General features: G+C 49.4%; 1 protein-coding gene across 1 annotated transcript in view; it reads right to left on the reverse strand.

Moving 5' to 3' along the window:
* Positions 1–728: 728 nt before the first annotated feature.
* LOC144602887 (complement C4-B-like) overlaps positions 729–23,860 on the reverse strand; it is a 45,862-nt gene continuing 22,730 nt past the window's right edge. The window contains exons 8-15 of the mRNA XM_078416009.1: positions 23,114–23,302; positions 15,980–16,174; positions 14,733–14,879; positions 11,403–11,529; positions 9,338–9,388; positions 7,314–7,410; positions 4,881–4,948; positions 729–1,737 (exon numbers count right to left, since the gene is read on the reverse strand). Of these exons, the coding sequence (XP_078272135.1) occupies positions 1,679–1,737; positions 4,881–4,948; positions 7,314–7,410; positions 9,338–9,388; positions 11,403–11,529; positions 14,733–14,879; positions 15,980–16,174; positions 23,114–23,302 (933 nt within the window). The 3' untranslated portion in view covers positions 729–1,678. The remainder of the gene's footprint in view (positions 1,738–4,880; positions 4,949–7,313; positions 7,411–9,337; positions 9,389–11,402; positions 11,530–14,732; positions 14,880–15,979; positions 16,175–23,113; positions 23,303–23,860) is intronic.

Genomic DNA, 23,860 nt, shown 5'->3' on the forward strand with positions numbered 1-23,860 from the left:
TCCGGGAATTAACCTAGTGAACCTACGCTGCACGCCCTCAATAGCAAGAATATCCTTCCTCAAATTTGGAGACCAAAACTGCACACAGTACTCCAGGTGCGGTCTCACTAGGGCCCTGTACAACTGCAGAAGGACCTCTTTGCTCCTATACTCAACTCCTCTTGTTATGAAGGCCAGCATTCCATTGGCTTTCTTCACTGCCTGCTGTAATCATGTATTGTCTTTCCGTTGACTGGATAGCACGTTATAAAAAAGCTTTTCACTGTACCTCGGTACACGTGACAATAAACTGAACTAAACTAAACTGAACTAAACCCTTAAGATTATAAGCTACCAAGGCATCTCTGAAGATGTGGGGAGGTGACGTATTAGGTCACTCTGTCTTAGTTTAGTTTAGTTTAGTTTAGTTTAGAGATACAGCGCGGAAACAGGCCCTTCGGCCCACCGAGTCTGCACCGACCAGCGATCCCCGCACACTAACACTATCCTACACAAGCTCAGGACAATTTTACATTTATACCAAGCCAATTAACCTACAAACCCGCACGTCTTTGGAGTGTGGGAGGAGACCGAAGATCTCGGAGAAAACCCACGCAGGTCACGGGGAGAACGTGCAAACTCCGTACAGACGGCGTCCGTAGTCGGGATCGAACCTGGGTCTCTGGCGCTGTGAGGCAGCAACTCTACCACACCGGCAAAACTTGTTTATAAAACAAATCAGGCAAAACTTGCTGTTCCAAACGCATTTATTTTTCACTCAATGGATTATCCGTCACCCCAGAAATGTGTAGGAAGGAACTGCAGGCGCTGGTTTACACCGAAGATAGACAACAAATGCTGGAGCAACTCAGCGGGACAGACAGCATCTCTGGAGAGAAGGAATGGGCGACGTTTCTGAGGAAGGACGTGCTGGCTCTGGAGAGGGTCCAGAGGAGGTTTACGAGAACGATCCCAGGAATGAGTGGGTTAACCCATGAAGAGCGTTTGTCGGCACTGGGCCTGTACTCGCTGGAGTTTAGAAGGACGAGGGAGGACCTCATTGAAACGTACAGAACAGTGAAATAGAGTGGATAGAGTGGATGTGGAGAGGATGTTTCCACTAGTGGGAGAGTCTAGGACCAGAGGGCACGGCCTCAGAATTAAAGGACGTTCTTTTAGGAGGGAGATGAGGAGGAATTTCTTTAGTCAGAGGGTGGTAAATCTCTGGGATTCTTTGCCACAGAGGGCTGTGGAGGCCACAAGTCAGTGGATATACTTAAGGCAGAGATAGATAGATTCTTGATTAGTGCGGGTGTCAGGGGTTATGGGGAGAAGGCAGGAGAATGCGGTTGGGAGGGAGAGATAGATCAGCCATGATTGAATGGCAGAGTAGACTTGATGGCCTAATTTTACTCCTATCACTTATGACCTGATGAGATTTGCGCTCGAGAGTCTGAAGAAGTTTCGCGACCCGAAACGTCGCCCATTTCTTCTCTCCAGAGATGCTGCCTGCCCCGCTGAGCTACCCCAGCTTTTTGTGAAGCCCCTTGGTGCAGGGCTGTGGCCGCTGATGGAAGAGACGCAGGGAGGGTTTCGGCGTGAGCCAGTTTGGGGTGGGAACTGCGTTCAGATGCAGATCTTACTGCCTTCAATGGAATTCCTCATTGGGGCGTTGGCCGCGTCTGCACGCCTGGTCAAATTATACGTTCTCATCGTCCTCATTTATCTTCATCAGCAATGGTCTGGCAATACATAAACCTTAAAATGGAGAAGAAAGATGTTAGTGAGTTTCCCATGGTGAAATGTGTTTGGTTTAGTTTGGAGATACAACGCGGAAACAGGACCTTCAGCCCACAATATGATAAACGATATTGTGGGCCGAAGGTCCTGTTTCCACATATATATATGTGGTATTTGTGATGTACACACATATATATATATATATATATATACTTATGTATGTGTGTGTGTATATATTTTATATATATATATATGTATGTGTATAAATGTATGCATGTAATATATATATGCACTGTGTGTGTGTGTGTGTGTGTGTGTGTGTGTGTGTGTGTGTGTGTGTGTGTGTGTGTGTGTGTGTGTGTGTGTGCATAGCACAAAAAGTAAGGACTATATAATATATATATGCACTGTGTGTGTGTGTGTGTGTGTGTGTGTGTGTGTGTGTGTGTGTGTGTGTGGGGTGTGTGCATAGCACAAAAAGTAAGGACTATATAATATATATATGCAGTGTGTGTGTGTGTGTGTGTGTGTGTGTGTGTGTGTGTGTGTGTGTGTGTGTGTGTGTGTGTGTGTGTGTGTGTGTGTGTGTGTGTGTGTGTGTGTGTGTGTGTGTGTGTGTGTGTGTGTGTGTGTGTGTGTGTGTGTGTGTGTGTGTGTGTGTGTGTGTGTGTGTGTGTGTGTGTGTGTGTGTGTGTGTGTGTGTGTGTGTGTGTGTGTGTGTGCGCATAGCACAAAAAGTAAGGACTTTTTTTGTTTGGTAGATTATTTCTTTGTTGTAACAATGCTTCTTGGCAATAAATCTTATACCGTTGGAAAGCCTGTTTATTTCCTTTTTAAATGGTGCCACATTTGTAAGGAACATGCATTTGTGGGATGAGCAGCGGAGCTGAGTATATGGGTTGCGCCCATGAAAAATCTGCCAAATCTTCTCTGCCAATGCCAAATTTCCTTACTTTTTGTGCTATGTTTATATATGTATGTGTGTATATATATATATGTGTGTGTATATATATGTTTATATACATATATTTGTGGTATATATAAATTTATATACACACACACATACGCATACATAAGTACACACAAAAAACAATCAATAATAGTGCAATAATAATAATAGTTTAGTTTAGTTTAGTTTAGAGATAGAGCGCGGAAACAGGCCCTTTTGGCCCACCGGGTCCGTGCCGCCCAGCGATCCCCGTACATTAACACTATCCTACACCCACTAGGGACAAGTTTTACATTTATACCCAAGCCAATTAACCTACACACCTGCACGTCTTTGGAGTGTGGGAGGAAACCGAGGATCTCGGAGAAAACCCACGCAGGTCACGGGGAGAACGTACAAACTCCGTACAGGCAGCGCCCTTAGTCGGGATGGAACCCGGGTCTCCGGCGCTGCATTCGCTGTAAGGCGGCAACTCTACCGCTGCACCACCGTGCCACGCTAGTCCATGTAGTTCAGAGCTTATTTGAGCTTGTGGTGGTTAATGGCCTGATGGCTGTCCGGAAGAAGCAGTTCCCGAACCTGGATGTTACAGTTTTCAGGGCCCCTACACCTGTTTAGTTTAGTTTTGTTCAGTGTAGTTTAGTTTAGTTTAATAGTACAATAGGGTAGAGCAAAGGGGAAGATGCAGGACGCACAATAAAGTTGTCAGGATTGCAGCATATCAGTTTAGTTTAGTTTATTGTCCCGTGTACCGAGGTACAGTGAAAAGCTTTTGTTGCGTGCTAACTGGCCTTGCCGAGGCAGCGTGAGGTGTGGATGGAGTCAATGGAAGTGGTTTGTGCGATGGTCTGGGCTGCTGGCCTTGCCGAGGCAGCGTGAGGTGTAGATGGAGTCGGTGGAAGGGAGGTCGGTTTGTGTGATGGTCTGGGCTGCTGGCCTTGCCGAGGCAGCGTGAGGTGTAGATGGAGTCGGTGGAAGGGAGGTTGGTTTGTGCGATGGTCTGGGCTGCTGGCCTTGCCGAGGCAGCGTGAGGTATAGATGGAGTCGGTGGAAGGGAGGTCAGATTGTGTGATGGTCTGGGCGGCGTCCACAACTCTCTGCAATCTCTTGCGGTCTTGGATGGAGCTGTTCCCAAACCGTTCCCAATTCTATGGCGCATCTGTAGAAGTAGCGGAGAGTTGTAGGGGACATGCCAAACTTCCTAAGCCATCTAAGGAAGTTGGTGTGCTTTTTAACGTCTAATGGGGACATTGGACTTTCAATAAATAATCTATTCCCCTCTGCTTTTCATTTGGGATGCAGTAGGCGCTAATCAAATCCAATCCACTGGAGTCTTCATTAAACATAAATCTGGGTGCCTCTCTCTTCATGGTAGTCCTCTTCAATGCCTTTAGTTTAAGTTTAGATTCGTTTTAGTTTAGAGATACAGTGCGGAAACAGGCCCTTCGGCCCACCGAGTCCGCACCGACCAGCGATCCCCGCATACTGACACTATCTTACACACTAGACATAGACAAAGACATAGAAAATAGGTGCAGGAGGAGGCCGTTTGGCCCTTCGAGCCAGCACCGCCATTCATTGTGATCATGGCTGACCGTCCACAATCAGTAACCCGTGCCTGCCTTCTCCCCATATCCCTTGATTCCGCTAGCCCCAAGAGCTCGATCTAACTCTCTCTTAAATCCATCCAGTGAATCGGCCTCCACTGCCTTCTGTGGCAGTGAATTCTACAAATTCACAACTCTCTGGGTGAAAAAGTTTCTTCTCACCTCAGTTTTAAATGGCCTCCCCTTTGTTCTTAGACTGTATGTGTGGCTCCTGGTTCTGGACTCCCCCCAACATTGGGAACATTTTCCTGCACCTAGCCTGTCCAGCGAATAGACAATAGACAATAGGTGCAGGAGGAGGCAATTCGGCCCTTCGAGGCAGCACCGCCATTCAATGTGATCATGGCTGATCATTCTCAATCAGTACCCCGTTCCTGCCTTCTCCCCATACCCCCTGACTCCGCTATCCTTAAGAGCTCTATCCAGCTCTCTCTTGAATGCATTCCAGTGAGTACAATCCCAGTCTTTCCAATCTTTCCTCGTTTGACTGCACCCGTGATCGGGATGGAACCCGGGTCCCTGGCGCTGTGAGGCACCAGCTCTACCGCCGCGCCACCGTGCCACCCCACGTCATCGATGGTAAAGTTTGGACACAGAATCCTTACCCTCGTTTTTGGAAACACTAAATGCTGATACCTCCCACACCTTCGGCGGATCGATAGTTGATGTTAACCTGCAGGAAGAGAGAGGTATTGCAAGGCTTGTACCTGTCTTATCGATCCTTAGCATTAACCGCGCACAAAACAAATGTCTTAAGATAAACGGGCGACGTTTAGCGGTAGAGTTGCCACCTTCTAGCGCTAGCAGCACCGGAGACACGGGTTCCAACCCGACTACGGGCGCCGTCTGTACGGAGTTTGTACGTTCTCCCCGTGACCTGCGTGGGTTTCCCCCCCCCCCCGAGATCTCCGGTTTCTTCCCACGCTCCAAAGATGTGCAGGTTTGTAGGTAAATTGGCTTGGTATAAATGTAACTATTGTCGTGTGTGTGTGTGTGTGTGTGTGTGTGTGTGTGTGTGTGTGTGTGTGTGTGTGTGTGTGTGTGTGTGTGTGCGCGTGCGTGCGTGCGTGCGTGCGTGCGTGCGTGCGTGCGTGCGTGCGCGTACGTGGGCCTGTTTCCGCGCTGTATCTCTAAACTTAACTAAATTGGGTGTCCTAATGCATCAGTCACTGAAAGGAAGCATGCAGGTACAGCAGGCAGTGAAGAAAGCCAATGGAATGTTGGCCTCCATAACAAGAGGAGTTGAGTATAGGAGCAAAGAGGTCCTTCTGCAGTTGTACAGGGCCCTGGTGAGACCGCACCTGGAGTACTGTGTGCAGTTGTACAGGGCCCTAGTGAGACCGCACCTGGAGTACTGTGTGCAGTTTTGGTCTCCACATTTGAGGAAGGATATTCTTGCTATTGAGGGCGTGCAGCGTAGGTTTACTAGGTTAATTCCCGGAATGGTGGGACTGTCATATGTTGAAAGACTGGATCGACTAGGCTTTTATACACTGGAATTTGGAAGGATGAGAGAGGATCTTATCGAAACGTACAAGATTATTAAGGGATTGGACGCATTAGAGGCAGGAAACATGTTCCCAATGTTGGAGGAGTCCAGAACCAGGGGCCACAGTTTAAGAATAAGGGGTAGGCCATTTAGAACAGAGATGAGGAAAAACGTTTTCAGTCAGAGTTGTGAATCTGTGGAATTCTCTGCCTCAGAAGGCAGTGGAGGCCAATTCTCTGAATGCATTCAAGAGAGAGCTAGATAGAGCTCTTAAGGATAGCAGAGTCAGGGGGTATGGGGAGAAGGCAGGAACGGGGTACTGATTGAGAATGATCAGCCATGATCACATTGATCTCATTATCTGCAACTCGTTTTCACAAGTTATAGGAGCAGAATTAGGTCATTCATAGAAAACAGGTGCAGGAGGAGGCCATTTGGCCCTCGAGCCAGCACCGCCATTCAATGTGATCATGGCTGATCATCCACAAGCAGTAACCCGTGCCTGTCTTCTCCCCGTATCCCTTGATTCCGCTAGCCCCTCGAGCTCTATCTAACTCTCTCTTTTAAATTCATCCAGTGAATTGGCCTCCACTGCCCTCTGAGGCAGAGAATTCCACAGATTCACAACTCTCTGACTTAAAAAGTTTTTCCTCATCTCAGTTCTAAATGGCCTCCCCTTTATTCTTAGACTGTGTGTGTGGCCCCTGGTTCTGGACCCCCCCAACATTGGGAACATTTTTCCTGCATCTAGCCTGTCCAGTCCTTTCATAATTGTATACGGTTTCTACAAGATCCCCTCTCATCCTTCTAAATTCCAGTGAATACAAGCCCAGTCTCTCCAATCATTTCAGCCCATCCGCTATTCAATCATGGCTGATCCCTGCCTCCTAACCCCATTTTCCTGCCTCGCCCACAGCTAACATTGGCCTGTTTCCTTAATCGTCGTTACTTTTTTGCTCACCTTTCATTCATTTGCTCTATATCTCTCTCCACCACTGTCTGTATCTCTCGTTTCCCTCTCCCCTCACTCTCAGTCTGAAGAAGGGTCTCGACCCCAAACGTCGCCCGTTCCTTCTCTCCAGAGATGCTGCCCGTCCCGCTGAGTTCCTCCAGCTTTGTGTGTCTGTCTGCAGTTCCTTGCTACTCCACCTATCACTCTCCACCCTTATCTGTGCGGCATCGTAAGCAAACTCTTATCCTCAGTTTCGAGGAGCACCCTTGGTCACACTAGGCCCCTGTCCCCACTCGCATGTGGGCAGCCGTAGAGTTGCTGCCTCACAGCACCGGCGACCCGGGTTCGATCCCGACCACAGGCGCTGTCCGTACATAGTTTGTACGTTCTCCCCGTGACCCGTGTGGGTTTTCTCCCAGATCTCCGGTTTCCTCCCACGCTCCAAAGACGTGCGGGTTTGTAGGTTAACTGGCTTGGCAAAAGTAAAAAATTGTCCCGAGTGGGCGTTGGATAGTGTTAGTGCGCAGGGATCGCTGGTCGGCGCGGACCCGGTGGGCCGAAGGGGCCTGTTTCCGCGCTGTGTCTCTAAACTCGTACCGGAACGTCTTTGTCCCTGATGTGTTGTGTATGTCCCACATCCAGGACGTTCTGTACAAGGGCTGTACGACTAGAAAAGGGTGTGCCATCTCCAGATCTACACAAGGGAAAGGCATAGGCCGTTATCAGCAACGATTTATCACAGATGTGATGGAATGAGCTGCAGATGCCGGTCGGTCGGTCTCCACCGAAGACAGACCCCACAAGATGCTGGAGTAACTCAGCGGGACTGGCAGCGTCTCCGGAGAGAAGGGATGGGCGACGTTTTGGGTCGACTGGCGAAGGGTCTCGACCCGAAATGTCACCCGTTCCTTCTCTCCAGAGATGCTGCCCGACCCGCTGAGTTACTCCGGCACTTTGTGTTCCTCCTCGACCAAGGTTTATCCAGGTTTGTGTGTGTTGTCTCTGCTCCATTGTTAAGGCAGGCAATGAAAGAGCATCGTTCAATACATCACAGTCAAACCATCACTCACACCCACTCACACCCACTCTCTCACACTCTCACAATCACTCTCTCTCATTTACAATTACCCCATCACAATTACTTTCACACTCATGATCACAATCACCCACTCACACAATCACTCACTCACAAACACTCACACACACAATCATTCACAATCACTCGCTCACAATCGTGATCGCAATCATCCACTCTCGCTCACAATCACCCGCTCACAATCGTGATCGCAATCACCCACTCTCACTCACAATCACACACTCACAATCACTTACAATCATTCAATCACTTTCACACTCATGACCAAGACCACAATCACCCACTCACACTCATGATCACTATCACAATCACACACCCATTCCATCACTCTATCACACTAGCACTCACTATCACGCTCACAATCACTCACTCACCATTACTCACATTCACTCACACACACTCTCACACATACACTCACTCACACACTCACACTCTCACACTCACACTCATTCACTCACAATCAGTCACTCACACCCATTTAATCACTATCACAGTAGCACCCATGATCACACTCATAATCATTCAATGACACAATCACTCGCTCACACTCACTTGCACAATCACTCACTCACAACCACTCGCTCACACTCACGTGCACAATCACTCACTCACAATCACTCGCTCACGCTCACCTGCACAATCACTTGCTCACAATCATTCACGCAATCACTCATTCACAATCACTCACTCACAGTCACTCACACACAATCACTCACACACAATCACTCACACACAATCACTCACACACAATCACTCACTCACAATCACTCACACAATCACTCACACACAATCACTCACACAATCACTCACACACAATCACTCACACACAATCACTCACACACAATCACTCACACACAATCACTCACACACAATCACTCACACACAATCACTCACACAATCACTCACACAATCACTCACTCACAATCACTCACTCACAATCACTCACTCACAATCACTCACTCACAATCACTCATTCACAATCACTCACTCACAATCACTCACTCACAATCACTCACTCACAATCACTCACTCACAATCACTCACTCACAATCACTCACAATCACTCATTCACAATCACTCACTCACAATCACTCACTCACAATCACTCACTCACAATCACTCACTCACAATCACTCACTCACAATCACTCACTCCCAATCACTCACTCCCAATCACTCACTCACAATCACTCACAATCACTCACACAATCACTCACACAATCACTCACACAATCACTCACACACAATCAGTCACACACAATCACTCACACAATCACTCACACAATCACTCGCACACAATCACTCGCTCACAATCACTCGCTCACAATCACTCACACAATCACTCAATCACAATCACTTGCTCACAATCATTCACTCACAATCACTCACACACAATCATGCACAATCACTTGCTCACACTCACTCACAATTATGCGCTCACAATCACTCACAATCACTGGCTCACACTCACGTGCTCACAATCAGGATCACAGTGTTCCGTGTTGAATATATTGATCATTGCTCACCATATCTCGGTGTCTGCAGCTGACTTCTGTGCCAGGGAACATCCAACACCTCTGTAAATAACCAAATGATTAACCAACTGACCCAACATCCACACCTGAACTCAACACAGTGCTCTGAATGCGGCCTCTGATACAACTGCAACATCACCTCCCAACATCCTTTGAAAATGTTTCCCAAACCCATAACCTCACACACCTTCAACGCCGCAAGAAATGGCCGTGAGTTGTGGACGCAGCCCAGACCATCGCACAAACCGACCTCCCTGACACCCACTCCATCTACACCTCACGCTGCCACGGCAAGGCCAGCAGCCCAGACCATCGCACAAACCGACCTCCCTGACACCCACTCCATCTACACCTCACGCTGCCTCGGCAAGGCCAGCAGCATCATCAAGGACCAGTCTCACCCCCGGCCACTCCTTCTTCTCCCCTCTCCCATCGGGCAAGAGGTACAGAAGTGTATAAACGCACACCTCCAGATTCAGGGACAGTTTTTTCCCGGCTGTTATCAGGCAACTGAACCATCCCACCACAACCAGAGAGCAGTGCTGGACTACTATCCACCTCACTGGTGACCCTCAGACTATCCCTGATCGGACTTTACTGGCTTTACCTTGCACTAAACGTTATTCCCTTTACCATGTATCCGTACACTGTGGACGGCTCGATTGTAATCGTGTGTTGTCTTTCCGCTGACTGGTTAGCACGCAACAAAAGCTTTTCACTGTACCTCGCTGCACGGGACAATAAACTAAACTGAACTAATCAATCAGCCTGCTTCTTGTGGCTGTCTCACATGAGGAGCAGAGGGATGGAGAGGTTTAACAGGGGGTAGCTCGAGTGAGAGAGAGAGAGCGGCCTATCAATAATTAGTCCCATCAACAGGGCAACAGCTCCAGCAGCAGTAGAGTTGCCGCCTCACAGCGCCAGAGACCCGGGTTCAATCCCGACCACGGGCGCTGTCTGAACGGAGTTTGCACGTTCCCCCCGTGACCTGCGTGGGTTTTCTCTGGGCGCTCCGGTTTCCTCCCACACTCCAAGGAAGTGCAGGTTTGCTGGTTAATTGGCCTCTGTAAATTGTGAATTGTAAATAGACAACAGACAATAGGTGCAGGAGGAGGCCATTCGGCCCATCGAGCCAGCACCGCCATTCAATGTGATCATGGCTGATCATTCTCAATCAGTACCCCGTTCCTGCCTTCTCCCCCATACCCCCTGACTCCGCTATCCTCAAGAGCTCTATCTAGCTCTCTCTTGAACGCATCCAGAGAATTGGCCTCCACTGCCTTCTGAGGCAGAGAATTCCACAGATTCACAACTCTCTGACTGAAAAAGTTTTTCCTCATCTCCGTTCTAAATGGCCTACCCCTTATTCTTAAACTGTGTGGCCCCTGGTTCTGGACTCCCCCAACATTGGGAACATGTTTCCTGCCTCTAACGTGTCCAACCCCTTAATAATCATACGTTTCAATAAGATCTCCTCTCATCCTTCTAAATTCCAGTGTATACTAGCCCAGTCGCTCCAGTCTTTCAACATACGACAGTCCCGCCATTCCGGGAATTAACCTAGTAAACCTACGCTGCACGCCCTCAATAGCAAGAATATCCTTCCTCAAATTTGGAGACCAAAACTGCACACAGTACTCCAGGTGCGGTCTCACTAGGGCCCTGTACAACTGCAGAAGGACCTCTTTGCTCCTGTACTCAACTCCTCTTGTTATGAAGGCCAACATTCCATCCGGACGTCAATCTGCCCCCCGACTCTCTAGCCAACCAGGCCCGTTGGTTGAAGGCTGGAGAAACCGTTGGTGAACGTCCAAAACCCTGGTCCCCTATAAGATCTCCCCTCATCCTCCTGCGCTCCAGGGAATAGAGACCCAGCCTGCTCAACCTCTCCCTGTAGCTCACGCCCTCTAGTCCTGGCAACATCCTCGTAGATCTTCTCCGAACCCTTTCCAGCACGACCACATACCTTTCCTGTGTTTTCCCCCTTCCCTTTGCCTTTCATCCGTTCGCACTCCCTCCGCCCTTTCCCCCCTTTGCTGCGTTTCCCGCTGCTCACCGCTCAGTTCCGACGGGGGCAATAGATCGGAGAGGAAGCGTAGCCCCGCATCCTCGAAGACCGCCGCGGCGTCCCGCCCTCCTCCGTAAGAGGCGCCAAAGTCGTACAGGTCCCTCCGGTAAAAAGCCTGCAAGAGGCAGAAGGGACGGACGGCCGTCCGTCAAACAGTGGGATGTCCACCGGGTGGCGCCGTCAGCGATGGCAGCCTCGCCAACGGTCTGTCCGTCTTTATCGTCTTCTTTGTTGTTATTTTTAGTAAAAGTGTGTGTTAATGTTCTCTGGTTTGTTTTATGTGTGTGGGGGGGGGGGGGGGGGGGGGTAGGGGGAAACTTGTTTCCAATCTCTTACCTTGCCGGAGTTGCGATTGTTTCCAATAGACAATGGACAATAGCCAATAGGTGCAGGAGGAGGCCATTCGGCCCTTCGAGCCAGCACCGCCATTCACTGTGATCATGGCTGATCATTCTCAATCAGTACCCCGTTCCTGCCCTCTCCCCATACCCCCTGACTCCGCTATCCTTAAGAGCTCTATCCAGCTCTCCACTGCCTTCTGAGGCTGAGAATTCCACAGATTCACAACTCTCTGACTGAAAAGATTTTTCCTCATCTCCGTTCTAAATGGCCGACCCCATATTCTTAAACTGTGTGGCCCCTGGTTCTGGACTCCCCCAACATTGGGAACATGTTTCCTGCCTCTAACGTGTCCAACCCCTTGATTCCGTTGTAGCCTGTAGAATTGAATTGAAAGGTTGGCGGGCTGGCTGGCATGGACTCGGTGGGCCGAAGGGCCTGTTTACGAGCTGTACCTGCTGAAACCAAAGTCTAACGTAAAGTTAATTGGCCGCTGTAAATCGTTCGCGGTGCGCACAAGGTCGCAGGTCGTAGGAGTTAGAATCAGGCCATTCGGCCCATCGAGTCCACGCCGCCATTCCATCATGGCTGATTTCTCTCTCTCTCTCTCTCTCTCTCTCTCTTTCCTCCTAACCCCCATTTTCCTGCCCTCTCCCCATAACCTTTGACGCCCGTTTCTAATCAAGAATTTGTCTATCTCTGCCTTTAAAACAGCCACTGACTTGCCCTCTGTGGCAGTGAGTTCCACAGATTAACCACCCTCCGACTAAAGACGTTTCTCCTCACCTTTTCGAAGAGAGCGCCCTTTATTTCAGAGATTTAGGGGAGTGAGAGGCAGCTTTACAAGGCTGGCACGGTGGCACAGAGGTACAGTTGCTGCCTTACCATGCCATCCAATGGAGATCCCAATGGAATCTTGACCATCATTTGGACATAGACCCATGGACACTGCAGAAGGACTTGGACATAACAAGAGGAGTTGAGTGTAGGAGCAAAGAGGTCCTTCTGCAGTTGTACAGGGCCCTGGTGAGACCGCACCTGGAGTACTATGTGCAGTTTTGGTCTCCTAATTTGAGGAAGGACGTCCTTGCTATTGAGGCTATTGAGGATAGGTTCACAAGGATTAATCCCCGGGATGGCGGGACTGTCGTATGAGGAAAGATTAGAAAGACTGGGCTTGTGTTCACTGGAGTTTAGAAGGATGAGAGGGGATCTTATAGAGACGTATAAAATTATAAAAGGACTGGACAAGTTGGATGCAGGAAAAATGTTCCCAATGTTGGGGGAGTCCAGAACCAGGGGCCCCACACAGTCTAAGAATAAAGGGGAGGCCATTTAAAACCGAGGTGAGAAGAAACCTTTTCACCCAGAGAGTTGTGAATTTGTGGAATTCTCCGCCACAGAGGACAGTGGAGGCCGATTTTAAAAGAGAGTTAGATAGAGCTCTAGGGGGCTAGCGGAATCAAGGGGTATGGGGAGAAGGTAGGCATGGGTTACTGATTGTGGATGATCAGCCGTGATCACAATGAATGGTGGTGCTGGCTCGAAAGGCCGAATGGCCTCCTCCTGCACCTATTTTCTACGTTTCTATGTTTCTAATGAGAGGTTGGGAGAGTGGACAGAGAAGTGGTAGGTGTAATATAGTGGAGCAAAGAATGGAGTCGTGCATTTTGGTCGTAGGAATAAAGGCGTAGGTTATTTTCTAAATGGAGAGGGAATCCAGAAATCGGAGGTGCAAAGGGACTTGGGAGTGCTGGTGCAGGATTCCCAATAAGTTAATCTGCAAGTCGAATCGGTAGTGAAGAAATCAAACTCAATGCTAGCGTTTATTTCGAGCGGGCTTGTACACAAGAACAGGGATGTGATGCTGAGGCTGTATAAGGCGCTGGTCGGGCCGCATTTGGAGCCTTGTGAGCAATTTTGAGCCCCGTATCTGAGGAAGGATGTGCTGGCTCTGGAGAGGGTCCAGAGGAGATTCTCGAAAACGATCCCAGGAATGAGTGGGTTAACCCATGATGAGCGTTTGTCGGCATTGGGCCTGTACTCGCTGGAGTTTAGAAGAATGAGGGGGGAACTCATTGAAACGTACAGAATAGTGAGCGGCCTGGATAGAGTGGATGTGGAGAGGATGTTTCTACTAGTGGGAGAGTCTGGGACCAGAGGGCACAGCCTCAGAATTAAAGGACGTTCTTTTAGGAAGGAGATGAGGAGGAATTTCTTTAGTCGGAGGGTGGTGAATCTGTGGGATTCTTTGCCACAGAAGGCTGTGGAGGTCAAGTCAGTGGATATATTTAAGGCAGAGATTGATAGATTCTTGATTAGTGCGGGCTGTCAGGGGTTATGGGGAGAAGGCAGGAGAACGGGGTACTGATTGAGAGTGATCAGCCATGATCGCATTGAATGGCGGTGCTGGCTCGAAGGGCTGAATGGCCTCCTCCTGCACCTGTTGTCTATTGTCTATTGTCTATTGTCTATCAGCCATGATTGAATGGCGGAGTAGACTTGATTTAGATTTAGATTTAGAGATACAGCGTGGAAACAGGCCCTTCGGCCCACCGGGTCCGCGCCGCCCAGCGATCCCCGCGCATTAACACTATCCTACACCCACTAGGGACAATTTTTACATTTGCCCAGCCAATTAACCTACAAACCTGCACGTCTTTGGAGTGTGGGAGGAAACCGAAGATCTCGGAGAAAACCCACGCAGGTCACGGGGAGAACGTACAAACTCCGTACAGACGGCGCCCGTAGTCAGGATCGAACCTGAGTCTCCGGCGCTGCATTCGCTGTCAGGCAGCAACTCTACCGCTGCGCCACCGTGCCGCTGATGGGCCGAATGGCCTTATTCTGCTCCTAGAACCTACGAACCTTATAAGGCAGGAGAATGGGGTTGGGAGGGAGAGATGGATCACCCGTGATTGAATGGCGGAGTAGACGTGATGGGCCCAATGGCCTAATTGTCCCCCCCGACCTTCTCACCTGCTCGTAGATCCCCAGGTCGACGTGAGCTTTGGCCAGTCGGTTGTCCACCGCCTTCACGTAGACATCTGTTGAGGGCCGGGTCAACACGGACAGCAGTAGGTCCCTCTGGTCAACATCCGCGAACAGGCTGGGTAGGACCTGCAACTGCAAAGGGTCGGCAGGCCTCAAACCCCGGCGTACATCTCCTCCCGGAGTCACCAGGCCCCAGCCCCGACAACGGCGTCAAGCCTTGCTCCACCCACAGTGCACCGCGGCAGCCGGGACCATCACGCAAACCAACCTCCCTTCCATTGAACCTCCGCCCAGCCCCGTCTTAACCAACCTGATCTCCCGGTGGCTCAGCACCTCAACTCCCCCCCCCCCCTCCCACTCCCGCACTGACCTCTCTGTCCTGGGCCTCCTCCACTGTCAGAGTGAGGCCCAGCGCAAATTGGACGAACAGCACCTCATATTTCGCTTGGCCCAGCGGTATGAACATTGACTTCTCTAACTTCAAGTAAACCCTTGCTTTCCCCCCTCTCTCCATCCCCTCCCTCTCCCCAGTTCTCCCACCAGTCTGACTGTCCCCGACTGCATTCTATCTCTGTCCTGCCCCCCTCCCCTGACATCAGTCTGAAGAAGGGTCTCGACCCGAAACGTCACCCATTCCTTCTCTCCCGAGTTGCTGCCCGACCCGCTGAGTTACTCCAGCATTTTGTGTCTCCCTTCTATTGAAGATGGACACAAAAAAAACTAGTAACTCAGTGAGTAACTTAGTAACTCAGCGGGTCAAGCAGCATCTCTGGAGAGAAGGAATGGGCGATGTTTCGGGTCGAGACCCTCCCTTCCACCGACTCCATCCACACCTCACGCTGCCTCGGCAAGGCCAGCAGCCCAGACCATCGCACAAACCAACCTCCCTTCCACCGACTCCATCTACACCTCACGCTGCCTCGGCAAGGCCAGCAGCATCATCAAGGACCAGTCTCACCTGGGTTACTGATTGTGGATGATCAGCCATGATCACAATAAATGGCGGTTCTGGCTGGAAGGGCCGAATGGCCTCCTCCTGCACCTATTTTTCTATGTTTCTATGCTTCTATGAAGGTCAACATGCCATTAGCTTTCTTCACTGCCTGCTGTACCTGCATGTTTACTTTCAGTGACTTCCAACACAAAGTCCTACAGATTTAGGGCATGGTTGACATCCTTAGACAAGATAATTAACAGGCCCCCACCACTGTGTGTAGAAACCCACCACAAACCTGAAGGTCACATGAGTCTTCTACTTCAACCCGCACCGAGTCCGAGACCAGGAGATTTTGGCCATTGTCGTCCGTGAAGTAATAGGCCACCATACGGAAATAGGGGACCATGTCTTGCGTGACGTTAACCTGGACATACGTGTTGGTCGACCTTTCGATTCTCTCGTGGTGCAGCAGTTTTCCTTTGCTCAAGATCTAGAACATCCCAGAACGTAGAACATTAGCACAAAAGGGCGGTGGTTGTCGGGAACGAGCTGCCGGAGGAGGTAGTTGACGCAGGGACTATCCCAACGTTAGACAGGAACATGGACAGGACAGGTGTGGAGGGATATGGACCAAGCGCGGGCAGGTGGGACTAGTGTAGCTAGGACATGTTGGCCGGCGTGGGCAAGTTGGGCTAAAGGGTCTATGACTCTATGACAGGCCCTTCGGCCCACAATGTCCCATGCCGGGCATTGGTGAGACCACACCTGGAGTATTGCGTACAGTTTTGGTCTCCTAATCTGAGGAAAGACATTCTTGCCACAGAGGGAGTACAGAGAAGGTTCACCAGATTGATCCCTGGGATGGCAGGACTTTCATATGAAGAAAGACTGGATAGACTCGGCTTGTACTCGCTGGAATTTAGAAGATTGAGGGGGGATCTTATAGAAACTTACAAAATTCTTAAAGGGTTGGACAGGCTAGATGCAGGAAGATTGTTCCCGATGTTGGGGAAGTCCAGAACAAGGGGTCACAGTTTAAGGATAAGGGGGAAGTCTTTTAGAACCGAGATGAGAAAGTTTTTTTTCACACAGAGAGTGGTGAATCTGTGGAATTCTCTGCCACAGAAGGTAGTTGAGGCCAGTTCATTTGGCTATATTTAAGAGTTAGATGTGGCCCTTGTGGCTAAAGGGATCAGGGGGTATGGAGAGAAGGCAGGTACGGGATACTGAGTTGGATGATCAGCCATGATCATATTGAATGGCGGTGCGTACAGGCTCGAAGGGCCGAATGGCCTACTCCTGCACCTATTTTCTATGTTTCTATGTTTCCATGATGCCAACCAATCGATTCATGAGTTCATACAACATGGAAACAGGCCCTTCAGCCCAACATGCCGAGGCCGATCAATATACCCCATCTACACTAATCCCACCTGCCCATGTTTGGCCCGTATCCCATGAAACCTTTCTTATCCAAATTATAAAAGGACTGGACAAGCTCGATGCGGGAAAAATGTTCCCAATGTTGGGGGAGTCCAGAACCAGGGGCCACACACACAGTCTACGAATAAAGGGGAGGCCATTTAAAACTGAGGTGAGAAAAAATCTTTTTCACCCAGAGAGTTGTGAATCTGTGGAATTCTCTGCCACAGAGGGCAGTGGAGGCCGATTCACTGGATGGATTTAAGAGAGAGTTAGATAGAGCTCTAGGGGCTAGCGGAATCAAGGGATATGGGGAGAAGGCAGGTACGGGTTACTGATTGTGGGTGATCAGCCAATGATCACAATGAATGGCGGTGCTGGCTCGAAGGGCCGAATGGCCCCCTCCTGCATCTATTTTCTACGTTTCTATGTCTAAATGTCTTTTAAATGTTTTCACCTCAGCCTAACTACCTCCTCTGGCAGCTTGTTCCATACATTTACCACCCCTTTGTGTGAAAAAGATGCCCCCCTCCCCCGATTCCTATTAAATCTTTCCCCTCTCACCTTAAATTAGATTAGTTTAGAGATAATGTGTGGAAACAGGCCCTTCGGCCCAACTGGCCCAACTGGCCCAACTGGCCCATATCAACCAAGATACCCCATCTACACCTGTCCCACCTGCCCGCGTTTGGACCGTATCTCTCTGAACTATCCCTACCCATTTTCAAATGGCTGTGACCTGCGTGGGTTTTCTCCGGGTGCTCTGGTTTCCTCCCACACTCCAAAGGACCCGCAGGTTTGCAGACTAAATGGCTCGGGTACAAATGTAAATTGTCCCTCGTGTGTGTGATAGTGTTAGTGCGCGTGGATCGCTGGTCGGCGTGGACTCGGTGGGCCGAAGGGCCTGTTTCCGCGCTGTCTCTCGAAACTGAAGTGTGAAAACGTACACCTCCAGGTTCAGGGACAGTTTATCATATCATATCATATCACATATATACAGCGCGGAAACAGGCCTTTTCGGCCCACCGAGTCCGTGCCGCCCAGCGATCCCCGCACACTAACACTATCCTACACACACTAGGGACAATTTTTTACATTTAACCCAGTCAAATTAACCTACATACCTGTACGTCTTTGGAGTGTGGGGGGAAACCGAAGATCTCGGAGAAAACCCACGCAGGTCACGGGGAGAACGTACAAACTCATTACAGTGCAGCGCCCGTAGTCAGGATCGAACCTGAGTCTCCGGCGCTGCATTCGCTGTAAAGCAGCAACTCTACCGCTGCGCTACCGTGCCGCCCTTTCTTCCCGGCTGTTATCAGGCAACTGAACCATCCCACCACAACCAGAGAGCAGTGCTGAACTACTATCCACCTCTTTGGAGACCCTCGGACTATCCTTGAGCGGACTTTGCCGGCTTTACCTCGCACTAAACGTTATTCCCTTCATCACGTGTCTGTACACTGTGGACGGCTCGATTGTAATCGTGCGTTGTCTTTCCGCTGACTGGTTAGCGCGCAACAAAAGCTTTTCACTGTACCTCGGTACACGGGACAATAAACTGAACTGAACTGAACTAAACCAAACTATACGAAGGTATTTATTCACAAAATGCTGGAGTAACTCAGCAGGTCAGGCAGCATCTCGGGAGAGAAGGAATGGGCGAGGTTACTCGACCCGAAACGTCACCCATTCCTTCTCTCCTGAGATGCTGCCTGACCTGCTGAGTTAAGTCAAGTCAAGTCAAGTCAAGTCAAATTTATTTGTCACATACACATACTCGATGTGCAGTGAAATGAAAGTGGCAATGCCTGCGGGTTGTGCACAAAAAGAATTACAGCATATAAATAAAGTTAATAAGTTACTAAACATAGCACAAAAAATGTCGACAAAAATTTAGTCTCTGGGGTTATAAAAATTGACAGTCCTGATGGCCTGTGGGAAGAAGCTCCGTCTCATCCTCTCCGTTTTCACAGCGTGACAGCGGAGGCGCTTGCCTGATCGTAGCATCTGGAACAGTCCGTTACTGGGGTGGCAGGGGTCCCTCATGATCTTGCTTGCTCTGGATCTGCACCTCCTGATGTATAGGTCCTGCAGGGGGACGAGTGTAGTTCCCATGGTGCGTTCTGCCGAACGCACTACTCTCTGCAGGGCCATCCTGTCCTGGGCAGAGCTGTTCCCAAACCAGACTGTAATGTTGCCGGACAGGATGCTCTCTACAGCCCCAGAGTAGAAGCAATGAAGGATCCTCAGAGACACTCTGAATTTCCTCAGTTGTCCAAGCACTCCAGCATTTTGTGAATAAATACCTTCGATTTGTACCAGCATCTGCAGTTATTTTCCTACAAACCCAAACTATACGATACAATACGTTAGAACTATATTTATCCTAGGAGAGAAATTGATCTGCCAATAGTCATAAAACACAACAAGATACATGAAACATGAAGATAAAATGAGGAGTGGAAAGGATTGAGGATGTGCAGAGATTGGGGAGGGGAGTCAGTCTACCCCACGACAGAAGGGGGAGGGGGTTGTACAGTTTGATAGCCCCAGGGAAGAAGGATCTCCTGCGGCATTTTTTTTTTTTTAAAGCATATGTACAAATAATAATAAACGACAAACTGGTTATAGAGTTCTTACATAGCTTCAATTTTTAAATTTTTTAAGAAAAAATAAAGATGAAAAGAGACTGAAAAAAAAGACTATAAACTAAAAGCAACGAAAAAAGAGAATTACAAACATAAAGATTATGGGGATAGATGCGGGTGTTAATGAGTATAGTTGTAGTCAAAGAGTAGTGAAGGTGTGGAATTCTCTGCCTCAGAAGGCAGTGGAGGCCAGTTCGTTGGATGCTTTCAAGAGAGAGCTGGATCGAGCTCTTAAGGATAGCGGAGCACTTCAACTCCCCCTCCCACTCCCAGTCTGACCTTTCTGTCACGGGCCTCCTCCAGTGCCATAGTGAGGCCCACCGCAAATTGGAGGAACAGCGCCTCGTATTTCGCCTGGGCAGTTTGCAGCCCAGTGGTATGAACATCGTCTTCTCCAACTTTAGATAGTTCCTCTGTCCCTCTCTTCCCCTCCCCCTTCCCAGTTCTCCCTCTATCTTCCTGTCTCCACCTATATCCTTCCTTTGTCCCGCCCCCCTGACATCAGTCTGAAGAAGGGTCTCGACCGGCCCTTCCGGCCCTCCGTGTCCGCGCCGACCAGTGATCCCCGCACACTAACACTATCCTACACACACTGGGGACAGTTTTTACGTTTGCACCAAGCCAATTAACCTACAAACCCGCACGTCTTTGGAGTGTGGGAGGAAACCGAAGATCTCGGAGAAAACCCACGCAGGTCACGGGGAGAACGTACAAACTCTGTACGGACGGCGCCCGTAGTCGGGATGGAACCCGGGTCTCCGGCGCTGCATTCGCTGTAAGGCGGCAACTCTACCGCCGCGCCACAACAGGAAGCTGAAATTTAATAGGAATCTGAGGGGCAACTTTTTCACACAGAGGGCGGTGGGTGTGTGGAATGAGCTGCCAGAGGAGGTAGTTGAGGCCGGGACTATCCCAGCGTTTAAGAAACAGTTAGACAGGTACATGGACAGGACAGGTTTGGAGGGATGTGGACCAAATGTGGGCAGGTGGGACTAGTGTAGCTGGGACATGTTGGCCGGTGTGGGCAAGTTGTTGGGTTTGTGGGTTAATCGGCCCCCTAGTGTGTAGGCAGTGGATGATAAAGTGGGATAACATAGAACTAACTAGTGTGTGAACGGGTGATTGATGATTGACCCGGACACAGTGGGCCGAATGTAAACTGTCCCGAGGATAGTATTTAGTGTGCGGGGATCGGTGGTCGGCGTGGATTCAGTGGGCCGAATGGCCTGTTTCCGCATTGTGCCTCTAAGCTAAACTCCGCTAACTTAAGGATAGCGGAGTGAGGGGGTATGGGGAGAAGGCAGGAACGGGGTACTGATTGAGAGTGATCAGCCATGATCGCATTGAATGGCGGTGCTGGCTCGAAGGGCTGAATGGCCTCCTCCTGCACCCATTGTCTATTGTCTATTGTCTACATCCAACCCTAAACTCAAGTTTTAACTTTAGTTTTAAATTTTAGTTTCGTGACAAACCCATTTACTTTTTTAAAAATCCAATAAATGGAGACCATATTTTAAAAAATAGATCTGGGTTTGTCAATTAAGGCAAACCTTATTTTTTCCAAATGCAAGGTCTCGGTCATTTCCGTAATTCACATTTTAATTGTGGGGGTTACTGTTTTTTTTCCAAAATTTAAGTATTATAATAATAATAATGCATTACATTTATATAGCGCTTTTCAAACACTCAAAGACGCTTTACAGGGATTTCTAGAACATAGAGAATTGAATACATAGATAAATAAGTAAACGAACAGAGAAAGGAGACTAAGGGTGAGGTGACCTTCAGTTGTTGAAGGCAGTGCTGAACAGGTGAGACTTCAGTGATGTTTTGAATGTGGTGAGTGAGGAGGAGTCTCTGATGGTTTGGGGTAGTGAGTTCCATAGGGTGGGAGCAGCGATGGAGAAAGCCCTGTCCCCCCAGGATCTGAGTTTGGTCCGGATGTGGGGGGATAGGAGATTGGCAGCGGCAGAGCGGAGGGTGCAGGTGGGAGTGTGCCTGTGGAGGAGGTCGGTCAGGTAGGATGGGGCCAGGTTATGGAGGGCTTTGTAGGTCATGAGGAAGATTTTGTACTGGATTCTCTGGGGGATGGGGAGCCAGTGGAGCTTGTAAAGGACGGGGGTGATATGGTCACGGATCGGGGTGTGGGTGAGTAGACGGGCAGCGAAGTTTTGAATGTATTGAAGTTTACTGATGATTTTTGAGGGTGCGCCATAGAGGAGGCTGTTGCAGTAGTCCAGACGGGAGGTGATGAAGGCGTGGATGAGGGTTTCTGCAGCTGTGGAGGAGAGGGATGGACGGAGACGGGCAATGTTTTTGAGGTGGAAGAAGGCTGTCTTTGTGATGTGTTTGATGTGTTTGTCGAAGGAGAGGGTTTGATCAAAGATGATTCCAAGATTCCGGATGTGAGGTGAGGTGGATACTGGGAGACCATCAATGTTGAGGATGAAGTTTTGGGTGGATTTGGTGAGCGTTTTTGGACCAATGATGATGATTTCAGATTTGTTGCAGTATAGTTTGAGGAAATTTGATTGAAGCCAAGATTTTATTTCAGTGATGCAGTTTGTCAGTGTAGAGTGTGTGGTGGGGGAGATTGACTTGGTGGAGATGAGGAGCTGGATATCATCGCAGTTATTAAACTGTAGTCAAGACAGCGTCTCTGCCTTATCGTAAAGTTTGTAATGTGTTCTGATAATCCTAAAATGATTAATTTTGGATCTAAATCCAGTTGGTTATCGATAACTTTGGAAATGATTTTTAATGCGGCGTTTTGATGGGACCAGTCCGTCGCTGAAGGTGCCCCTCAGGTTGACCAGCGTGTCACGGAGGGGGTGAGCCGTTATTGTCCCAGGATGCCTTGCAGTTTGATGAGTCTCCTCCCCTCCCAGACCACCTCCCCATGAATCCAACTCCAACTCCGCCCCCAGGAGTAGCACGGTGGCGCAGCGGTAGAGTTGCTGCTTTACAGCGAATGCAGCGCCGGAGACCCGGGTTCGATCCTGACTACGGGTGCTGCACTGTAAGGAGTTTGTACGTTCTCCCCGTGACCTGCGTGGGTTTTCTCCGAGATCTTCGGTTTCCTCCCACACTCCAAAGACGTACAGGTATGTAGGTTAATTGGCTGGGTAAAGGTAAAAATTGTCCCTAGTGGGGTGTAGGATAGTGTTAATGTGCGGGGATCGCTGGGCGGCACGGACTTGGTGGGCCGAAAAGGCCTGTTTCCGGCTGTATATATATGATATGATATGATATGACTCTAGAGGCTAGTGGAATCCAAGGATATGGGGAGAAGGCAGGCACGGGTTATTGATTGTGGACGATCGGCCTTCCCGGTGAGTTTGGTTTCAATAACTCACCATGTAGTAATAGTGTTCCACTAGGCTGCCGTTGGTAGGACCCAGATCCATCAATGTGATGTTAACGGTGTCACCGGCATACAACAGGACATTGGGAACGTCGATGTGCATGTAGACCCCGTTGCTCTGATGCGCCTTAATGGCGATCTCCCTCTTTACTTCGTTGCCAAGGGTGTCGTTGACACTTGCCTGAGGAGCAAAACAACGGGCGGAGCTGCAGTTAGACAATAGACAATAGATGCAGGAGGAGGCCATTCAGCCCTTCGAGCCAGCACCGCCATTCAATGCGATCATGGCTGATCATTCTCAATCAGTACCCCGTTCCTGCCTTCTCCCCATACCCCCTGACTCCGCTATCCTTAAGAACTCTATCCAGCTCTCTCTTGAATGCATTCAGAGAATTGGCCTCCACTGCCTTCTGAGGCAGAGAATTCCACAGATTCACAACTCTCTGACTGAAAAGGTTTTTCCTCATCTCAGTTCTAAATGGCCTACCCCTTATTCTTAAACTGTGTGGCCCCTGGTTCTGGACTCCCCGAACATTGGGAACATGTTTCCTGCCTCTAACGTGTCCAACCCCTTAATAATCTTAAACGTTTCGATAAGATCTCCTCTCATCCTAAATTCCAGTGTATACAAGCCTAGTCGCTCCAGTCTTTCAACATATGACAGTCCCGCCATTCCGGGAATTAACCTAGTAAACCTACGCTTCACGCGCTCAATAGCAAGAATATCCTACCTTAAATT

Source organism: Rhinoraja longicauda, chromosome 19 (assembly GCF_053455715.1).
Source record: "Rhinoraja longicauda isolate Sanriku21f chromosome 19, sRhiLon1.1, whole genome shotgun sequence".
NCBI lineage: Eukaryota > Metazoa > Chordata > Chondrichthyes > Rajiformes > Arhynchobatidae > Rhinoraja > Rhinoraja longicauda.